At 38.2% G+C, this 18,460-nt stretch overlaps 1 protein-coding gene, 1 long non-coding RNA gene and 1 other non-coding gene across 6 annotated transcripts in view; 1 reads left to right on the top strand and 2 right to left on the bottom strand.

The window, feature by feature from the left end:
* Nucleotides 1–12,999, top strand: part of EPB41L4A (erythrocyte membrane protein band 4.1 like 4A) — a 134,987-nt gene extending 121,988 nt beyond the window's left edge. For all 4 annotated transcript variants that reach the window (XM_027712588.2, XM_027712590.2, XM_039380765.1 and 1 more), the window contains 5 exons: nt 4,575–4,622; nt 5,247–5,315; nt 6,200–6,310; nt 7,307–7,388; nt 8,926–12,999. In XM_027712588.2, coding sequence (XP_027568389.1) covers nt 4,575–4,622; nt 5,247–5,315; nt 6,200–6,310; nt 7,307–7,388; nt 8,926–9,054 — 439 coding nt within the window. In that variant the 3' untranslated portion in view covers nt 9,055–12,999. The remainder of the gene's footprint in view (nt 1–4,574; nt 4,623–5,246; nt 5,316–6,199; nt 6,311–7,306; nt 7,389–8,925) is intronic.
* A 2,531-nt stretch (nt 13,000–15,530) lies between these two features.
* On the bottom strand, nt 15,531–18,335 carry LOC113983462. Its single transcript, XR_003539102.2, has 3 exons — nt 17,997–18,335; nt 16,131–16,249; nt 15,531–15,694 (listed from the first exon to the last, which is right to left on the bottom strand). It is a non-coding gene; the product is annotated as an uncharacterized LOC113983462 (long non-coding RNA).
* On the bottom strand, nt 17,673–17,805 carry LOC113983487. The gene has a single exon (XR_003539119.1). It is a non-coding gene; the product is annotated as a small nucleolar RNA SNORA13 (small nucleolar RNA).
* Nucleotides 18,336–18,460: the final 125 nt, after the last annotated feature.

The raw sequence follows: 18,460 nt of genomic DNA, 5'->3' as shown, positions 1-18,460 counted from the left end.
TAACAAGAAACACTGTATAATTTCATTCATACCAATTGAAACTGTTATCTTCACTGAAGTTTCCGGTATTAAAATCCACTTGAGTTCTGTTTTCAGTTGCCTGTGTTGTTAAAACTCATTTCTGTCTCCAGTTCTGTAGCGTGGGGTTTTAATTCTTGATGAGAAATAAAATTTGCCATTGCAATTCCAAATATAGGAATTTCTGTTTTAACAGGGTTTGTACAGACTTGTTCACTTTCAGCTGCACAAAAGTCATGTGTTATTAGGTGTAATTGTACAATGATACATTACTAAAAATCAGGAATATTAAAACTCACTTGTATGGAATCCACAAAATACAGTTGATTAAATTTGATTTCCATTTCTTTTATTGTTTACAGAAGGTGCTGTAAACTAGGTGCTATTACTCAGTTAATAATGGTTTGATTAAATTTATAGTCAACTTTTCTTTTTTCCCCACAGGCCAAGTAAATGTCATTGTTTGGATAGCACGGGTTCCCTCTTGTGGTTAACTTGACTTACGAAATGACTTTTATTTCCCAGTGACAGTCTGAGTTATATTTAAACTACTATTAGCAAAAAACATAAATGTGAAGTATCTTACTTAACAATCAAATGTCCTAGAGGAAGCAAAGAAATAAGGAAATCCTGGAGATTTTGGATGGTTTCTCATTTCTTTTCATTATTGTTTTAATGATTCCTGTGTTCCTCTTTTTTATCTCAACCTCCAGTTAAAAAAAACACAAACAAAAACAAAAAACCAAACAAACCCTCCTTGAAATAAGCCCAAATCTCCTAAGTATGGCAGAGATCCTTCACATATGCGAGTAGGAACTAAAAAAAGTGAGGTGGGAATTCCTTTCAAAATTCTTTGAAAAAAGGTTAGTAAAAGGTTACTTTTACTTTTAGTAAAAGTACTGTTAACCCGTAGTAGGTTATAAGAGAATTTATTTGATTTAGTTTGGCTCAACTCTTTGTTTACATGACTAGATACAGGTTAGAGAAAAAGGAAATATGATTCTGTAGGGTATAGTTGTTTTGGTTTTAAATGCTGTCATATCATCATTTCAATGTGCATATTTCAAAATTCATACAAAACCTTCGTTTTAGCAGTACAGATAAGTCTTTCACATTAGGTTCATTATTGCACCCAGCTTGACTAGAAGTTTGCTCTGGAAGAGTGAAGTAGTGGCTGAAATATTTGTTACTGTACCTGGCACAGTGCATTTCATTTGTTTGATAATGAGTAATATTAGTCATTGGTGGTGGTGGTGCGATGGTGTCTCCTTGGTCTCTAGAATAAAAATATTTGACAAGAATTTGACCTTTCTTTCTCCTAAAGGAATCAGCAAATGGAGAGAGCTCCCACTTCTAGTTCCACAGGGTTTACTTTCAAGAGTTCATGTAAAACATCTGTGTAGCCAAAGGGCTTTTTCTAATTAAGAAGAATGGCCATAAAATTCCATGACTATTTAAATTTACCATTGGTGACTCAAACTGAAATATTAATAGGGGTGCAGATGCAGACACAAAAAATAATGTAGACCTTATTATTGTGAAGAGCTGTTCCAGCTTGTGCAAACAAAATAAAAAAATAAACAAAAAAACCCCCATGACATTCATCCTTTACTGAGAATTCCTGTTAGATTTCTTGTGCATTAGAGAAACTGATTAGCATACAAATTGTCCAGAAGGTATTGATTCAGATACTGAGATAGGACAATCTGAGTCCTATATATCACAACTGTGATTCTAAAACAATTCACAGTAAAAAGATGAAAACAATGTGAAAGGGGGATTGTGATCTGGCTTTAAAGATTTAACAAAAAGATTGCTTTGTTTTGGGCTCTTAAGAACCACACAAACATTAATTTCCTTTGTAGTATATGCAATACCTACATTTCATCTTACATTTCACCTTTCTTTTTGTAAGCTTTCCATCATTCCCTTTCGTAAGAGCCTTTGGAAAGCAAATGCTTTAATTAAGTTAGTTTTTCTGTATCATATTTCTTTATATTCTTTGGTATGGAGTTAACCTGAATATGTACTGTAAGATTATGTTAGTATGGTAACACTTCTTAAACAGATGGGAAATTAACTAATTACAGGATGCAAAATCTAAAAGCAGTTTTCTCTGGCGAGTCACTGTATTTAGCTTTTTTTTATGGGATGCCATTTGCTAAACTGGTATTATAGAGCAAAGTCTTTCTTATTAGTGTAGTTGTAGGGATGGGCAAAGGGAAGGTGGCAGAGATCACAGAGTAAAGTGCTTGGAACTGGTCACAGAAAGCAGCAGGCACAGGTCCTAGAAAATGAAGAAATGAAGATGACTTTTTATTTCATCACTCTCCACGATGCCTGAGAAATTAATATTTTTTACTGTAGGTGAGGCTTCACATGGTATTTGTTGTTACTTGTGACATGCTGAACTGCTGTATTTCCATGAATGAGTAAAAGCCATGAGCTGATCAAATAGGTCAGTGGTGTGGACAATACCCTGCTTCATGTGGATCCTGGGTTTGGGGTTGACCTTAAGGCCTGCTTCCTCAGGCAAACTAGGGCTTGTAAGCATTACAAAGCCTCCCTGGAGAAGCTGGCATTTTCAGGGAGTTTTCTCATCCCCCACTGCCAGATTATTCAGCCTCAGAAGAGGATGCCTATCTTCCCAGCCCCAGGGTGAATGCAGGGTTTGCAGCTGCTATTTTGTGAGCAAGAGGTTTCGTGGAAGGAGAAATCAGTTTGAAACTGAGGGGTGAAAAAGGCTGTTAAATGCCACTGCAGGGCAAAACACTGCATCAGGGAGTTAAAAACAGTGTGGACAGATGTAAGAAGCCGAAATAAATGAAAAACTGGAGGAGAGGTAGAAGTGAAAATTGGAGAAAACTAAACAGCCCCTTGTGGCTGTGGCTGTTGCCATCATGAGGACCTGAGGAGCTGGAAAGGACAGCAGTCCTTCAAGGACCGGGGCGAATGTGTCATGCTGCCTGGAAAGCCATCACTGCCTTGGAGCTTGAGAAGGTTATGGATTAGTTAATTTTAGTCCTACTAGGGAAACACAAATGCTAGGTTGTTTTTCATCCTTCGTTCTCTTTCTGGTATTTATAAACCAGTGAACTAATATCTCCCAGTACTTCTGCACCTGTAAAATCCAAAAAAATACCCCCAAACATTACCATCTCTAAATACTCTGCCTTTACATCAACTGTAAAATGTTTACGGCAGTGTAGATGTCTCTGAACATTATTCCTAGGCTCAAGTCAGGCAAAAAGCTGAATATTAGTAATGGTGAAATAGGAAAACGTTGATACAGAGAAGTTTAGAATTATTTCTGATACAACTCTGTCACTGGTTGAGGGAGAACCAATTTAGTAGATGCTAAAATGCAGAATTCTGCTGTTCTCCTTGATCTTCCTCTAAATTTGGATTATATCATTCCAAAAGCATCTTTGAATATGATTGGCCCTTTTGTTTAAGGAAAAGAAAGCAGGCTGTATCACCTCATAATGTAAGACTTAACCTGTGAGAAACTGGGAGCATTTATACGTGCTGAATGTGTCTAAAAGTTGCATCTCACATCTTAGATGGTGTGGAACCATGTGACTGTCAACACTGAGTTTATGTATAAAAATGCCAATGAACAGTTATCTAATCTCTCCATGCAAATGTAGCCCCTGGCACTGTGTATTATGTATTATTCTGAATGGGTTTTGGTGAATTCTAGGTGCAGCTTCAACATCAGCAGTGGTTTTGTACTAACCCTTCAATAAAAAAAGATAAGAAAAGTAAAAATAAAGGGGATCCAGTTAGAACCAGCATACTCCATAATTCAGTGGAAAATGTGACATTAGGCTTGCTTTACCATGTATCCATGTCTGCAATAGGGTTTTTTTGGTAAGTACTTCACCTGTGAATTAAATGCTTAGTAGAATCTTTGTGTGCACAAATATGCATAGCTGGTTTGATTTGTTCATTGTTTGGTTTTTTTGTTTTGTTTTGGACTTTGAGTTTTTTTCATCCTGGATAGCAAATGTAAATAAAGTGAGCAGAAACCCTTCTTGGAGATGACCAGAAAGCAATTGTGATTGCAGTGAAGCAGCTGGTGCTGACTGGGAATGGCCAGGGATTACTGGTGCATCAGCCTTGTGTGTCCAGTCCCTCCTTCTGCCCAGAAAGGTCTCTGTGGGCCACAGGACATTTCTAAAGGCCTTTTACTGAAGTGTTATTCCAAAACATGTTTTCCTTGGAGGAATAAGGGGTGGCAGTAGTGAGGCATGATTTAGCTTGGGAAATTCTGCTGTTGTTTATATTTTATGTATACTCTTGCTGTAGGTTAGTGGAACTGGAATTGTGATTGAGAGCCTGTCGTTCAAGAAATTACAGTTGAAATAAAGCAATGAAGTTTAATGCGTTTTCTGAGATAAGAAACCTTAAAATGGAACTCATTGGTGGATTCTGAGATTACATTAATCATGATTTCTGTGCAGGGTCTCTGCTGTTAAAAGTTACTAGAACAGCAACATCTCACGTTATGGTTTTCACAGTTCAACCTCTGTTGTCTTTGTTCATATTTATAGGAGAAGCCCAGATGTACAAGCTAAAGAAGAACTGTGGAAACATATTCAGTAAGTACAGTCCTTGTAGGGTCTGGGAGATGCTTGGTTTTCCTCTAATGTAATTATTCACATGCCCTGCACTGTGGCTATAAGGCATTACATTCTCATTTAGTTATATGCCACAGTAAATTATGTGTGTGTTAATGACCTGCTGTGTGTAGAAGATACTGCAGATCACTGAATGCACTGAATACAGAAGGCCTTTGTATGTAAATGAATTATTAAAGAATCTCGTTTTAGAGATTTATTCTTCTGTGGCTTCCAAAATATCTTTATTTGTAATACTGACACTTTTAGGACGAGACCCTATATGCTACAGAACTACCCATTAGGCAGATATTTAGTTATTCCTGAGCATATTAATTGTTTAGGATACACAATGTTCATCATAATGTGAAGCAACAAGATCAGATTTGCAGGGAGGTGAGAGGAAGGTGTAACAGGATGCAACATACGGTTGAAGCAATCAAGGTGAAGTTACCCTTATTTCTAAATAGGTTTCCTGTTTTGATGTCAAGATATCTTCAGGGCTGACAACAGCTTGTTTCAGTAGATCTTTTAAGCCCACTAATAAAAATAAGAACATTTTTGCACTTCATAGTTGCTGTTACATTTTTTACTTATCCTTTATAGGAAGGAACTTGTGGATCCATCTGGCCTATCTGAAGAGCAGTTGAAAGAAATTCCATACACTAAAGTAGAGTGAGTTTATGTCAGGATTTTTCTTTGTGAATGTAAAAGCCCATTTTTCTTGTTTTACTGTGTACTCTGTCATATTGAAAGAGAAATGGGTTTACACATAATCTCTGAGCTCTTATCTACTCCAAATGCTCATCTAGAATGGGTTGGATGAGGTTACTTAATAATCTTGAAACCTAGTATTTGCTCTTTTTAAAACATGAAAAAAATTGTCTTCATCTCTCTCTCTCTCTCCCACACACTCGTGAATCTGTCAGATCTCTGTATGTTCTGTATGTCTCCCGATGCCATCCACGGATATTTTTTATATTATAAACTACAGAATCAGAGAGAATTAGATGCAAACAAGCAAATCTATTTATTTCCTAAACTTTTTCTTTGTTTTGAATATTTACTCTGCTCACAAGGCACTGTTTGACCTCTGCAACTCCCTTCCTGGCTTGTCATGGGCAGCTTCCAGGGCACAGCTATTTCCTTGAGAGCCAACACCTATTTCACTGCGATAATTGCTCATTTGGGATACCATGTGTCAGTGCAGCTGCATGTGGCAGAAACAGCATCCCTGTTTATATTATAATGTGCTTCCACAACACCACTAAACAGAAAAGGCTGATGTTAAGGATACTTTAGTAAAAAATGCATTAATTTATACTTCATGCTGAAATATGGGCATGCCAGTTTGTGATCTCTGCACTTCTAAAGCATTGAATCCCAAGTACAGGCTTTTTTAAAAAAAGCATCAGCCTTTTAAATTCAGCCAGTGCAATAAGCCATCTGTTATACTTTAATAAGAAATGGGAGAATCTCTCAGTCTGCAGCTGAATTTATGTTTTGTGCCAAAGATCTGGTTTACTAACCTACTGCTGTGAATTCTGTGTCTCTCTCAGGACTCAAGGTGACCCGATCCGCATTAGGCATTCACATTCCCCTCGAAGCTACCGTCAGTATCGGCGGTCCCAGTGCTCTGATGGTGAAAGATCTGTCCTGTCTGAAGTGAAGTATGTGAATGTGGTTATTAGCAATGCAGCCCAAAAGCTATTCAAAGATCATGGTGATTAGAAATAACATAAATATGGCTGATAGGTGGCACAGGATTCAGGCAATCCTCTAAATACTATGTCTTCTGAGCCACATGAATGAAACAACCACAAAACCATTTTTGGTCTATTCTGGGCCACAGTGGCTTTATCCACTTGGAAGGAGGAAAAACTGAAAAAGTTGAAATAAAACCTGTATTTACCTTTAGTGGTAGGTCATGAAGTTGCCTAAGGCATGAGAAGTCATGAGTTGCCTTCCAGATTCCTTCATCCTTAATAGAGTTAAGATATTATCTGTATTAACTCTGTAATTTGTTTTGTAGGAAGTCTAGTACAATTCTCTTCATCAATGAGTGGATCAGTCTTTCCTAAAAGACTGAAGAGGAGTGATGAATGGAAAAGTGACAGCCCCATTCTCAGTTGTAGTAAGGCCTTAAAAATATAAAAAGCAGTTTCCTGATGATGTCACCCACCTGGAAGGCTAGTTTTAGCTAGATAGCACCCTGAAGGAGGTGTAGCTCATCCGTGATTTCAAATGAGACTCATCTTTACTCTGAGGTGGTGGGCACATGTTGCCAAGAGAAGCTGTGGCTGTCCCATCCCTGGAAGTGTCCAACGCCAGGTTGGACGGGGCTTGGAGAAACCTGGTCTAGTGGAAGGTGTCCCTGCCCGTGGAACTAAACGATGTTTAAGGTCCCTTCCCCAAACCATTCTAAGGTTCTCTGATCTTGCATGAAGTTGGACTGCTTCTGTAGACCAGGAGAAGACAGGGATGGGGTGGCCTGTGCCCTGTAGATGCCCACTGAGGATCAGCATGATAGCTTTCAGATATCTAAAGTCAGGTGACAAACCTTTCAGATCTATGCAGCTGTCTGAGTTGGTTTCATTATTCTTCTTCTGCACACTTATGTTTTACTTCATTAAAGCAATATCCATTTTGTGGTATCGTAATTCCAGTGTTAAAACTGATCTGGTCCCTCCACTGCCTGTTACACGATCTTCAGATGTGAAAGGTCCCAGCATCCAGTTGACTCAACAGGTTAGTAATTGTAAATCCTTTTCAATTTTCCTTTTTTTTTTTTTTTTGGAGGGAGAAGTGGGGCTTTAGTGCTTTATTTAAATTAAGTCTTGTTTTTCACTGAAAAGTAAAGCTGGCTGTGATTTTTTTCAGCAGCAGTATCACTTGAATTTTGCATTTTTATTTTATTTACAGTTTCTTGATATTTCAAAATACATGTAGTTCTGTAGCATATGCCCCTGTGAACATCTGTTTCTGCTGCTGGAGAACTCTTTTCCAGCTTGAGTTTCATACATTCTTAAGATGATACTCTGCTCTTCACAGAAGGAGAACTTAATTTCAAAACTTCTTAAACTATGCAAATGGGCTTGTGATGCAGATATAATCACAACCTGCTATCATTTTTTCACCTCTTTTAGAGGTCTTCGTAGAGTTTTGTTGCTTGGGCTTGAAGCATTTTTTTCTTTTCCTTTTTCTTTTCTTTTTTTTCCCTCCTCAAATACTGAATATTTTTTTAGGTTATTAGGTTATCTAAAAAGGACAGAATATGTCTTTTCTAGATGCAATCACTATCTTTCATCATATATTATACTACTCTGTCTCTCTTCTTTGATAGTTTTGTTGAGCTTCAAATGTGAGAAGCGAATTCTGTTCAAAAGAACTTGCAGGTGGGCACGCAAAAGGAAAACCAAAACATGGAAGGGAGAATTCCAGATACCTAACTTCCCATATCAGTCATCAAGTCTGTTCATCTAGCGTGTGGATATACCAAAACTGCATGCTGATACTGTATGTAGTGTGGAAACTGCACAAAATACAACTAGCAAAACATGTCCTATTTTATCTTGTAAGCAATTAGAATAATTTAAGCTTGTACGATTTTAAAACAATAAACAGGTATTTTTCACATTAAGGCTAGTTAACACAATACCTATTCTTTGATAGGAATTAAGTTCAATGATACTTCTAATTTCTGCATATGATGGAAACTGAAAAAGATGAGCTGTCCTTGATGTTTCTGTAAGGACTTGCTCCAACAGTGATGGGGAAGTTGGGTTACTTAAGGCTAAGCACATTTACATGCTCTGTAGAAATAGGTAACTTGTTCTGTTCAAAATCCACATTGTCTTATTTCCATTCCTATCCAATAACATGTGGCTTAAATACATGCCTTATGAGGAATTAAGGTTAAAATGTTCAGTGTCCATAAACAGCTCTCTTTTCCTTCTGCCCCAGGCCCCCTCACAACAGTGGCCATTAATTCCTTGTGAGTCTTTGCTTGCAGTGTTTTGCTAAATATCAAATAATTAATTATGGCATTTCCTGAATGGGCAGTATAGCACAGAGGGGCAGCAGCTGGCAGGAGGCAAGAGGGAGAAAATGTTCTGTTTGATCAAATAAATGTAGAGACTTCAATATTCGTGGCGTGTGTGTGTGTGTATATATATATATGTAAATTGCTGTATCCATAGCCTAAGGCTTTCATAGCGACAGTTGGCAAAATACAGTATTGAAATTCCTCAAAACTTTTTCAACATGTTTAATTTGTTCTTTTCAGAGACTGAACGGATCTAAAGACAGTCTAATAGAAGAAACATCTCAGCCATCCCCTAATAATGTTGATGGAAAGCCCACCACCAAGATCATAAAAACTGTACAGGTGTCACGCTTCAAGGTGGAGACTTGACTGGTGTATTGAAGATGGTGCATGGATTTTAGTGTTTGAAGCTGAGAATTTGTTTATGTGTGCAAGGGAAGGAACTGACATCGACATGGTAGTAATTTCTTCAGGTCACCTGGAAGTGCAGCCTTCTTACTGGGAAGACCAAGCAATGCTTTTATCACTGACTGGATTTCACATTCTAGTGATGTGACTGATTGGGGAGAAGCTGCCTGGTAGACAACCAAAAAGAAAAGTCGTAGTAAAACCGAATGATCAGCAGTTACATTTTCAAAAAATGAACAAAAAAAAAAAAAAAAGAAAAAGAAAAAAAAATTGCTGCAACAAAACAGGCTTCATGGTCTGCTATGTAAGTGAATAGCCTTGTTCCAAAAAGTGACTGTTAATTGACATGATCAGGACCAGATTCTTCAAGATAAGTAAAACAGTCGTATTTTTGGTCGATTGTGCAATACAGTGTGATATGGGGAGAATTAACTTCATGATTTCATATGGGGATCAACTTATGTCCTGAGACATAAGGACTGATAGCTCTTACTTGGTTTGTTTTAGCCTAGCACAATAACAGATGTCATATTTTTATTACAAATTTTGAATCAAAAATAACAGACTCAGTAACACTCTGCAGCAGTGAGTTCCATAGATGATACAGATTTACTTTCCCTTGGCAGTTTTAAGTGTTCTAAATTTTGAATGTCCTTTTATGTAGAGGGACTATTTAATTGAACATTCCATGTTCATGTAGAAATGTAGAAATACATTTACCAATTTATAGTAAAGCACACTGGAAACAAACTGGAGAATATGTACTGACCCACTGTATCAAGTACTGCTTAGCAAGGCACTTAAGTGCTGGTTAAATGAAACTTGTGGAGTAGTATTTAAGACAGCTAGGAAATAGCCTTTTTAAATTTTAGTTTTTAACTAGATTAGCAAAATCTGCCTTAATCTCCTATCATATAAAATAATCTGTCACTTTTCTCTGAGCCATTTCTACTATGTTAAAATGACAAAGGCAGTATTTCAGGTATGATAACTATAATTGTTCTTTTCTATTGTCATGGTAGGAATACTAAGTTTCAATGATGCTGCACATTGAGTGGGTTATCTGCCAGTATGTATCTGAAGTGATGCCTGGCTCTTCTCTTGTCCTATCACTCTGTACAAATATCTGAAAGTCATTCCTCTGCCTCCCATTTGTCCACAGTCAGCACATGTATGAGCCTTCTGGTGCTGCGAACTTCTAAGCAGCTTAGCAAAGTCTTTGTTTTTTTGTAATTTTTGCTGAGTGTAATCCTCAAACGAAATACTGAATTTGTCAAACAGCATTGTAAATGGCCTTAGTAGCTCGTGCCTTTCTACATCTATCCTCCTTACACTCAACTCCCATGACCTACAGTGATTACAGTGATCCTGTGTTTTGTAGCCTGAGCAACACTGTACTAGGGAACTGCAGCCCTGTCAGGAAAGCAATACTGTTTGAGAACTGGAGTAAGCATAAGGGATTACCCATACACATTTGAACTAGCAAAACTAGTAAGTGAAGCCTTGTATGATGTGTTTTATTTTCCACTTCATTTTTTGATCCTTTTTTGTTTCATAGTCTGAGGTGGCCAGGTAGCCATGGCAGTAGCCGTACAGTTCATGTATTCCTATCACAGTATAGATTGGTCCGCAGGTTGGGAAATGCTGCAGTCTACCAGGGAAGACGAATTTGCTCAATAAATACTATTCTTTGATCACTTACTTTGGACAGTTCTGCTTCTTCAGCCTCAGTGAACAAATCTAAGGGAAGGAAAGAGTGAAAAGTCCTCTGTGGTAAAAATTCTGTTATCATGGAGGTTCTTCAGAATTTTCTGAATTTACTACAGATTTAATCCTAGAACATCATTGGGCTTGCCTTAAAGTATTCGCTCATTTTTTTTAAGTCTGTAAAATGGTTTTATTGTCATTGCTCCAACTTAAAGTAATCCTTTAGGATCTATTTATGATCTTGTGTAGTATTCTCACAAGCAACAGTTAAAAAAAGCACAAACAAAACAAAAAGAAAAAAACCCACCCCAACCCCCCCAAAAAAACACCAAAAAAACCCCCACAAGCCCATCGCTTAATCAAGAGCATCACAGTCTTTCAGAAGACCACTGAAATATGGCAAACCACATATGAACTGGTTACAATGTCTGCAATGAAAGTCACTCCTTGTTTCTTCCAGAAGGTGTTCCAAGCTGCAGCATTATACACTTGCTTGTAGTTTGCTGCTTTCTAAATCATTACCGTTAGTTGGCAATCCCTACTCAGGCACAGGCAAGTAGCAAATATGTATTTCAGCAGATATGTGTTGTTACTATTTGAGAATTATCTGTACATACTGTCCATATCTTGTCAATCTTCAAATATTGATGAAGAAGAAAATTACTTTTAAGGTTTATATCCAATCTCATGTTTTCCTGTATGTTGTCATCTGCCTGTGGGCTTTTGTGTGTTATTGCTGGATACCATCAGCCAAGTGTGTGGCATTTTACTTACTCCACTACATCATAAAATAGGCTTCTGTCTAGTGTAATAGTGAAAAGTTTCAATTCTCAAGTCATCAGAGAATTGTTTTGTAATCAAGCCAACTTTTTTGCATTTAAATGAGAAATTTACGGACAAAGCCTTCTTCTCTTCAATGAGACTGTGTAGGAAGCAGGTTTTAGCAAGTCTAATGTCAGTCTAGGACACTACAATACAGTTTTGTATCCACAAAGGAAAGATTAAGCATATAATGCCTGTATTACACATTGTCTGTGCCAAAACAAGGCAAAACTTGGGACGTCACTGTCAGCTAATAGAACAGAAAAGGGAATTTCTTCCATATGTGTGAGCCTCCTTTCCCTTCAAGCTTCTTCTCCTGTCATTTGAGGAAAGGCACCCTTTTTATGATTTTTTTATTGTTGTGAGACACCTACAAGTGATCAATCACTGAAAGCACTTACTGTGTCACAGCTGTGCTTTGTAGATCTAAACCAGCACTACTCCAGTGACTGACCTCTTACAGCTCTGAGCTACACCTTGCCCTTTCCACTGTTGCTATCCTTCCCCAGCACTCTTGGGGATTTCACTGCCTAGAGGCATGGATTTTCAGATCTGCAGTTTGGATGTCAGTCCAAAATGCTTGTACCTCCTGATGGGTCAGGTAAAGAGTCAGGCAAAAGACACGAGCCGCATAACTGTGTCAGGCAAAATGTACCCTGGGGTTGATGCTACACAGACCTCTACTCGTTTGGACAAAAAGGACTGATATTTGAGATATTCTCATCCTAATTCTGCTGAATTGATCTCAGGCTGACAAATATAACTTTGTGCCTCTGCATTTATCTCTTCTGAGACGTCTATAAGTGCTAAGCACTGGTAAGTTACAGAACTCTCTCAATAATTAGCAACAACTACAACATAGATTAACCTTTTGTGAAACGTGTTTTATACAATAAGAGGGTTTGCAACCACAACACAAAAGCATTTTTGTATATCTCATATTGGTTCCTTTGCTTAGTTAGCTGGTTTCTTTCATTAGGGGCTACCCTTGACCTGCTGTTTTCTACACTGCACCTATTTACCAGCATCATTTGCAACTTGTATTCTAAACAAGTTCATTATATTGAAGATGTTGGTTGGAAAAAAAAGTCAATACCATTTAAGTTGCCAAATCCATTACCTTTATACAGGTGAATAATGAACCGAATAAATAGTGTGTTTTCTTTTGGGAAGGTCTGTTTAATTCAAAACTCCCTAGAAAGATGTTTGAAAACAACATACATAAACATATCAATGTGATGCATATGTTCTATGTACATTAAGTATTCATGAAGCAACTGTGTGCTTTATTTTAAATTGAGGTTGATAGATGACTGTGTCAATACTCGTGTCCAGGTTATTTAAAAGTCAAGTAAAACTTGAATTTTTAGGGCATGCCATGGTTGCCTGTGTGTGTTATTTACGTTACACAAAGGTGCAAAGCCTTCAGAAACACAGATTCATTTGACACCACCATCTGGTAAAAACAGGTGTAGTACCGATTAAAATCCATTTGAGGATACAGTTACTCCAGATTAAGTATTTGTCCTCATAGCAGGAATTTGTCAGCCCAAGTTTTATATTTCCAGTGTATATCCACACTACCGTTTTCTTACCTAAAAATCACCGGAAAAGCAACAGCAGACTAAGCTGTCAAACCAAACACACAGACACTCTCTCCTTTATGTGCCTGTTTTCTCCCTCTGTTTGTCTCCTGAGTAAGAGTTGTGGTGGGTTGGCCTTGGCTGGACACCAGGTGCCCATGAAGCTGCTCTATCACTTCCCCTCCTTAGCAGGATGCGGGAGGGGAGAGAAAATCAGATGTAAAAAAACCTTGTGGGTGAAGATAAAGGCAGTTTAATAAAACAAAAGCAAAAGGCACATGGAGATGGGGAAAGAAAACCCAACCAACCAAAAGAACAACAAACAAACCCAAAAGATTTGCTTTCTACTTCCCATCAGCACATGACATCATCCACTTTCTGGGACTTCCAGTACACATAGTACATTGCTCCAGAATAGGAACATCATAAGAATTAATGCCCCTCTCCCCCTTTCCTTATCCTTTAACTTTTATTGCTGAACAGACTCCTATGGTTTGGAATATCCCTTTGGTCAGCTGTCCCAAACAAGATCTTGCCCCCTCCCAAGATTTTGCCCACCCCCAGCCTACTGAGGGGAGAATGTTGAAGAGACAGCCTTGATGCAGTTGCCAAAACACTGGTTATCAACACCATTCTAGCTGCCAAGACGGAGCCAAGCACTACGAGGGCTGCTGCAGGGAAAATTAACTCCCTCTCTACCAGACCCAAGAGTGAAGAAAACCACTGCCCTCCCAGCTGGTCACTATGTAAATGATACACTTCACTTGCTGCAATGTTAAAATCTCAAAACCAGCTACAACTGTGCATGTATTTTCTCAGTGAGGCTACCAGAACGTACTTCACATTCTTCATATACTACTACCATTAGATTTACTACAAATGAGCCCCTTTGCTGGGCAGAAGGGGCAATGAATTTATGTTCAAGAATGCCCCCACAGATAGAGTGTTTCCATTTAACAGAGCAAGTCTTAATCTTAGGTGCAGGGTGTTAAAACGTGAAGAGTAATTTGGAACAAGGCAGTTTTCTTTCTGTGCACACCTCTCAAAAGTTCTGATTTGCAGCTTCTAGTATGGAGAGCCCTCTTCCAGAGAGGGCCGGAGGCATGTAACAGGAAGGAGGGTTGGTACAACACCTAGCTCACAGATCTTTGTTCTCTTGCTCTCTTAAAACCACCTCAGAATCTTCTCTCCCTTTTGCTGTTTAATACTACTAACTCCAACAATTGGTCAGACACTGTATTCAGGTAAAACAGAGGAAGGGGGAAAAGAAAAATAAATAAGTAGTCTGACATTTTATTCAAGGGTACAATCCAGTTAGCCACTCATACAAAATAAAAGGCAGTCCTAATGCTTAACACCATATTTCATGTTTACCAACATTACTATTTTAGTAATCTGTGACCCTTACACCCACCTATTCCTCCCTCTACCTCACTTTTTTTCACTTTCCACCCCACAATGAAACCTGTATTACACACTGAAGCTTAAGGTTCTACATTTTTTCCTGTTGGAAGATAATTAACATTTTAGATATCCATCATCAAAACCTGGCATTAGCTGTTGCTCTCTAGAGTTGTGTTTTTTGTTGTGTTTTTTGTTCTTTTGTATAAAATCTTAGAAGCTACTCCTGTCAGTCTTATACTTCTAAGAACAAAGACTCATGAGCAAAACTCCTGAACAGATGGTATCCTCAGGGAATGTAATCCCTAACAGAAATCCTAAACTTTCAAGTGCATCCAGTAATTACATGGTGGATCATAAAAATTAATTACTCTTGTCTAAACCTCCTTCCTTCTTGACAAACCAAAAATGAACTTAGGCTTAGACTTAGTATTAATAATGTGCTACATTCAATACTGAAAAATCAGACATTGGAAGATATACAATTTCAGCATTTGCTCTTTTTTATGTTAAGTCTTCCTAAAAGAACCCAAGCAGCATTTCCAGTTGTTGTCTCAAGAGTATTTCACTCTACTTCAAGTTTAGTTGAGTACCATATTACAGAGCTGATCAAGGTAGTAATAAGCCAAGATTACAGCTTTCCGTGTTGTAGAGATACCTTTACTGCTATTTTTAAACTCAGGTTTGCTACATTTGAATTTCTACTTTTGCTCACCACAATACAAATCTCAGCTAACCCTATCTCTGAGTACTATAATGGTTTTACATCCCAACCACTTCGCAGCTCCCAGAGTTTGTTGAGTCCAAAGGGGTACATTAGTATCGCAACAATAATTCAGAGGAAGTCAGGACTGTCAAACAGAAGCAAATGCTATTATAGCTTGGGAAAGGTAGAAATTCTAAGAACAGAAACATAAATCTTCATTTTTTTTGTCTACATAAACATTACCAGACACTGCCCCAGTAAGTTAAAAGTGACTTGTATTACTACATGCAGGCTTAATAGTCCATCTTTTAAACAGTTTTTTGTTTCTTATGGATTAGTGCTGCACAGTCAGTTGGTCTCAAGCTGGTTCTAACAATTCTTCCTGGGGAAAAAAAGTAAACACACTGTGAGACTGGACATATGGTAGCACATAACTGTTTTCAGTAACATCCTCTAAATCTGTGAGACTGATACAAAATTACAAGGATCAGCTTGCCCCTCATCTCTTTGGGAAAAAAGTGAAAAACTGGAGTGTGCAAATCTAATTTTTAAAAAGCCTACAAGCGATAGGAGCTCTTTGCCCACCTAATTAAGAGTTCAGATACTATTTACAAGCTGGTGGCAGTAATAACACTTTCTGGATGATGGGGTTCAACAGAATGTTTTGTACTTACTCATGCATACAATATGACTGTGACATATTATACGGCAGTTTGACAGAACACTAATAATAGAAAGACAAGATTTAGTAATTTTATGTTGAAAAACAAGCAGCAGCCCTGATATTATATACATTGCTAATAATGGATTACACATACATTTCTCCTCCCAGTGTCCAACAGGTTCATACAAAGAGTGCCCATCTTACTCCTCAGCCTTGCAAAAAATTCAGTGTCTGTAGTGCCAAAGGTCTGGATAGACTTCACAGGTTCATTTTCTGTAAGCAGCAGTGGTAAAACATTAGGTGTGTCTGTGTTTTTTATGTTGCTCAAGTAGATTTGCACATTTCATTGCATGAAACTTCCCAATGCCAGTATTTTCAAGAGCATTGAAGGAGTTTCATTACTGCACTGAAGATTTCTGCTACAATTTTTCCTGGAAAAAAACCCTATAAAAACCCAGTGAGGTAGTACTGGATCATTCTTACATCACATTTCCAGTACTCATCAAGAAGTTCCTGGCTTCAAAGACTTGGATTACTGACCCTGTCCTTGCATATGGAGGTTACACAAACCACAGTTTCAGCAATGAAGAAATGTTTGATAATGCATGCGATTTTTATTGATGCCTTGTTTATACTACTGAATTTGGTTTTGGCTTTTTCAAGATTTTACAGTGAAAAAACATCTTGTGTGTAAGATTCTAAGCTTTCATGTTTTGCCAGTCTTTTGATGTTTTCAGTCCCTGTATTCTGAACTGCTCCACTGTATTACCCACCCTAAAACAAACATGAAAAGGCATAGGCTTCTCTTGGACACACTGGCAGCCACGTACTGGTCTAATAGGCCACTCACACCAAATTTTTCGACTTTATGGTTTCCACTTTGCTTTTGCTAATGAGAATGTAGCCATGAGGCTATCTCACTCTCACTGTTTCAGTTCTAATTTCTGCTCTAAAGTCATGCTGACAAACTTCTTTTTCAACAGAAAGTATGCTTTATTGTAGGAGTAGCCTGAAGGACAGAGCTGCACAAGAGATTATTGTTACCCTAGGGGGCAAGTTGCAGGACAGCTCAGTGCAATCAGTACTTTGTGGCTTTTTCCTACACACCCTTCTCATGCTCAGAGGCTTTCACCACACAGGGCTGTCTCCAGGAGCTCCTAAACTCCCAGCAAAACACACTAGAACTCTGTATCAAGCATTCACGGCATTAAACATCCTGGTGCGAATCTGGCAGCCTTAACATATACTTTACACTTCCAAAAGCGCATCAGGGAAAGCCCAGAAAAAGAGTAGACTATATATTATTCAATACCAAACAGTCCTATAGCTGGATTAAATCTCTTTATATTGTTCTTACACCAGATATTAATAACAAACCCTAAAATCCACAAAAGCAAACCACATTTTTTCACCATTGAGGTAGATTTTCATATTTTCTGTAGCTGAGTACTCTGAAGCTGTAGATATCTTTTTACAACAGGAAAACTAGAGGCCACACAGTACTATTTATTTGCAGATGTATGAAGTCATGGTAGACAGGTCTGCTAAACAATGCTAAAAGTGGCCATTATAATTTTAGTTTTTCCTCTTTTAATAACGGTGAGATTATTCATTTTAAAAGACTGAAGTATAAAATCAACTATCTAGCTGCTCAACCATATAATTTCAACAAGTTGGTTTTTATTTTGGGGGGGGTTTTTGTCCTTGCAAAAACAGGGAGGAGAAAGACAAATAATCAGCTCCTTAAAACAGTTTGAGCAGGAACTCCTATTTGCCTTTTTTGACACCTCACTCACTTTGGGCAGGAATGAATGGGCAACACAAAGGCCAAAATTCAAGTATTAGAACTGATCACCCCTGCAAAATCAAGCTCACGGCACTTAAAAAAGAGCAATTCATTAATTGCCAAATACTTAAAATTTCACAATTAAATTATTGTGAATAAATGAATATGTGATTGTGAATAAATGAATAAATATTTTATACAGAACACATATTTATTAAGAAAAGCCAAGCGCACCATGCTCTCGGGACATCTTTTGGTCATGCTGGTACTTGCTGAGGCCATCGACAGACTTCCACTGGTTCTATCTGGGAAAAAACCCCTACACTTTGCTTGGAAGAGCGACAAAGATATATGAACAATACAAGGAGCCCAGAAAGAATACTTGAAAGAATTGCCTGGATTCCAAAAGACAGCAGGCTCTGCGTGTTCCCATCACCACAATTGAAGATTACAAGTTGATTAGAAGTTGATCACAACTGCTCCTCCGCACAGTCCTGCTGTGGGACTGATTGGTGCCCCACTGCTCCCGCCTTGCCCCAGAGGGCTGAACCACTACTCTCGAAAGGTGGGGAGGACGCCATGCACTGCCTCCTCCTCCTGCAGCACAGAGATGACATACTGGGTCTGCTGCGCACGCGAGGCTACATCTGTGGCTGTCCAAGCAGATGGAGTCCTGAGCAAGGGAATCCGCCTGGTGA

Source organism: Pipra filicauda, unplaced genomic scaffold, assembly GCF_003945595.2.
Source record: "Pipra filicauda isolate LSUMZ 115617 unplaced genomic scaffold, ASM394559v2 scaffold108_size2327098_pilon, whole genome shotgun sequence".
Classification (NCBI taxonomy): domain Eukaryota; kingdom Metazoa; phylum Chordata; class Aves; order Passeriformes; family Pipridae; genus Pipra; species Pipra filicauda.
This window is presented reverse-complemented; position numbering and strand designations above follow the sequence as displayed.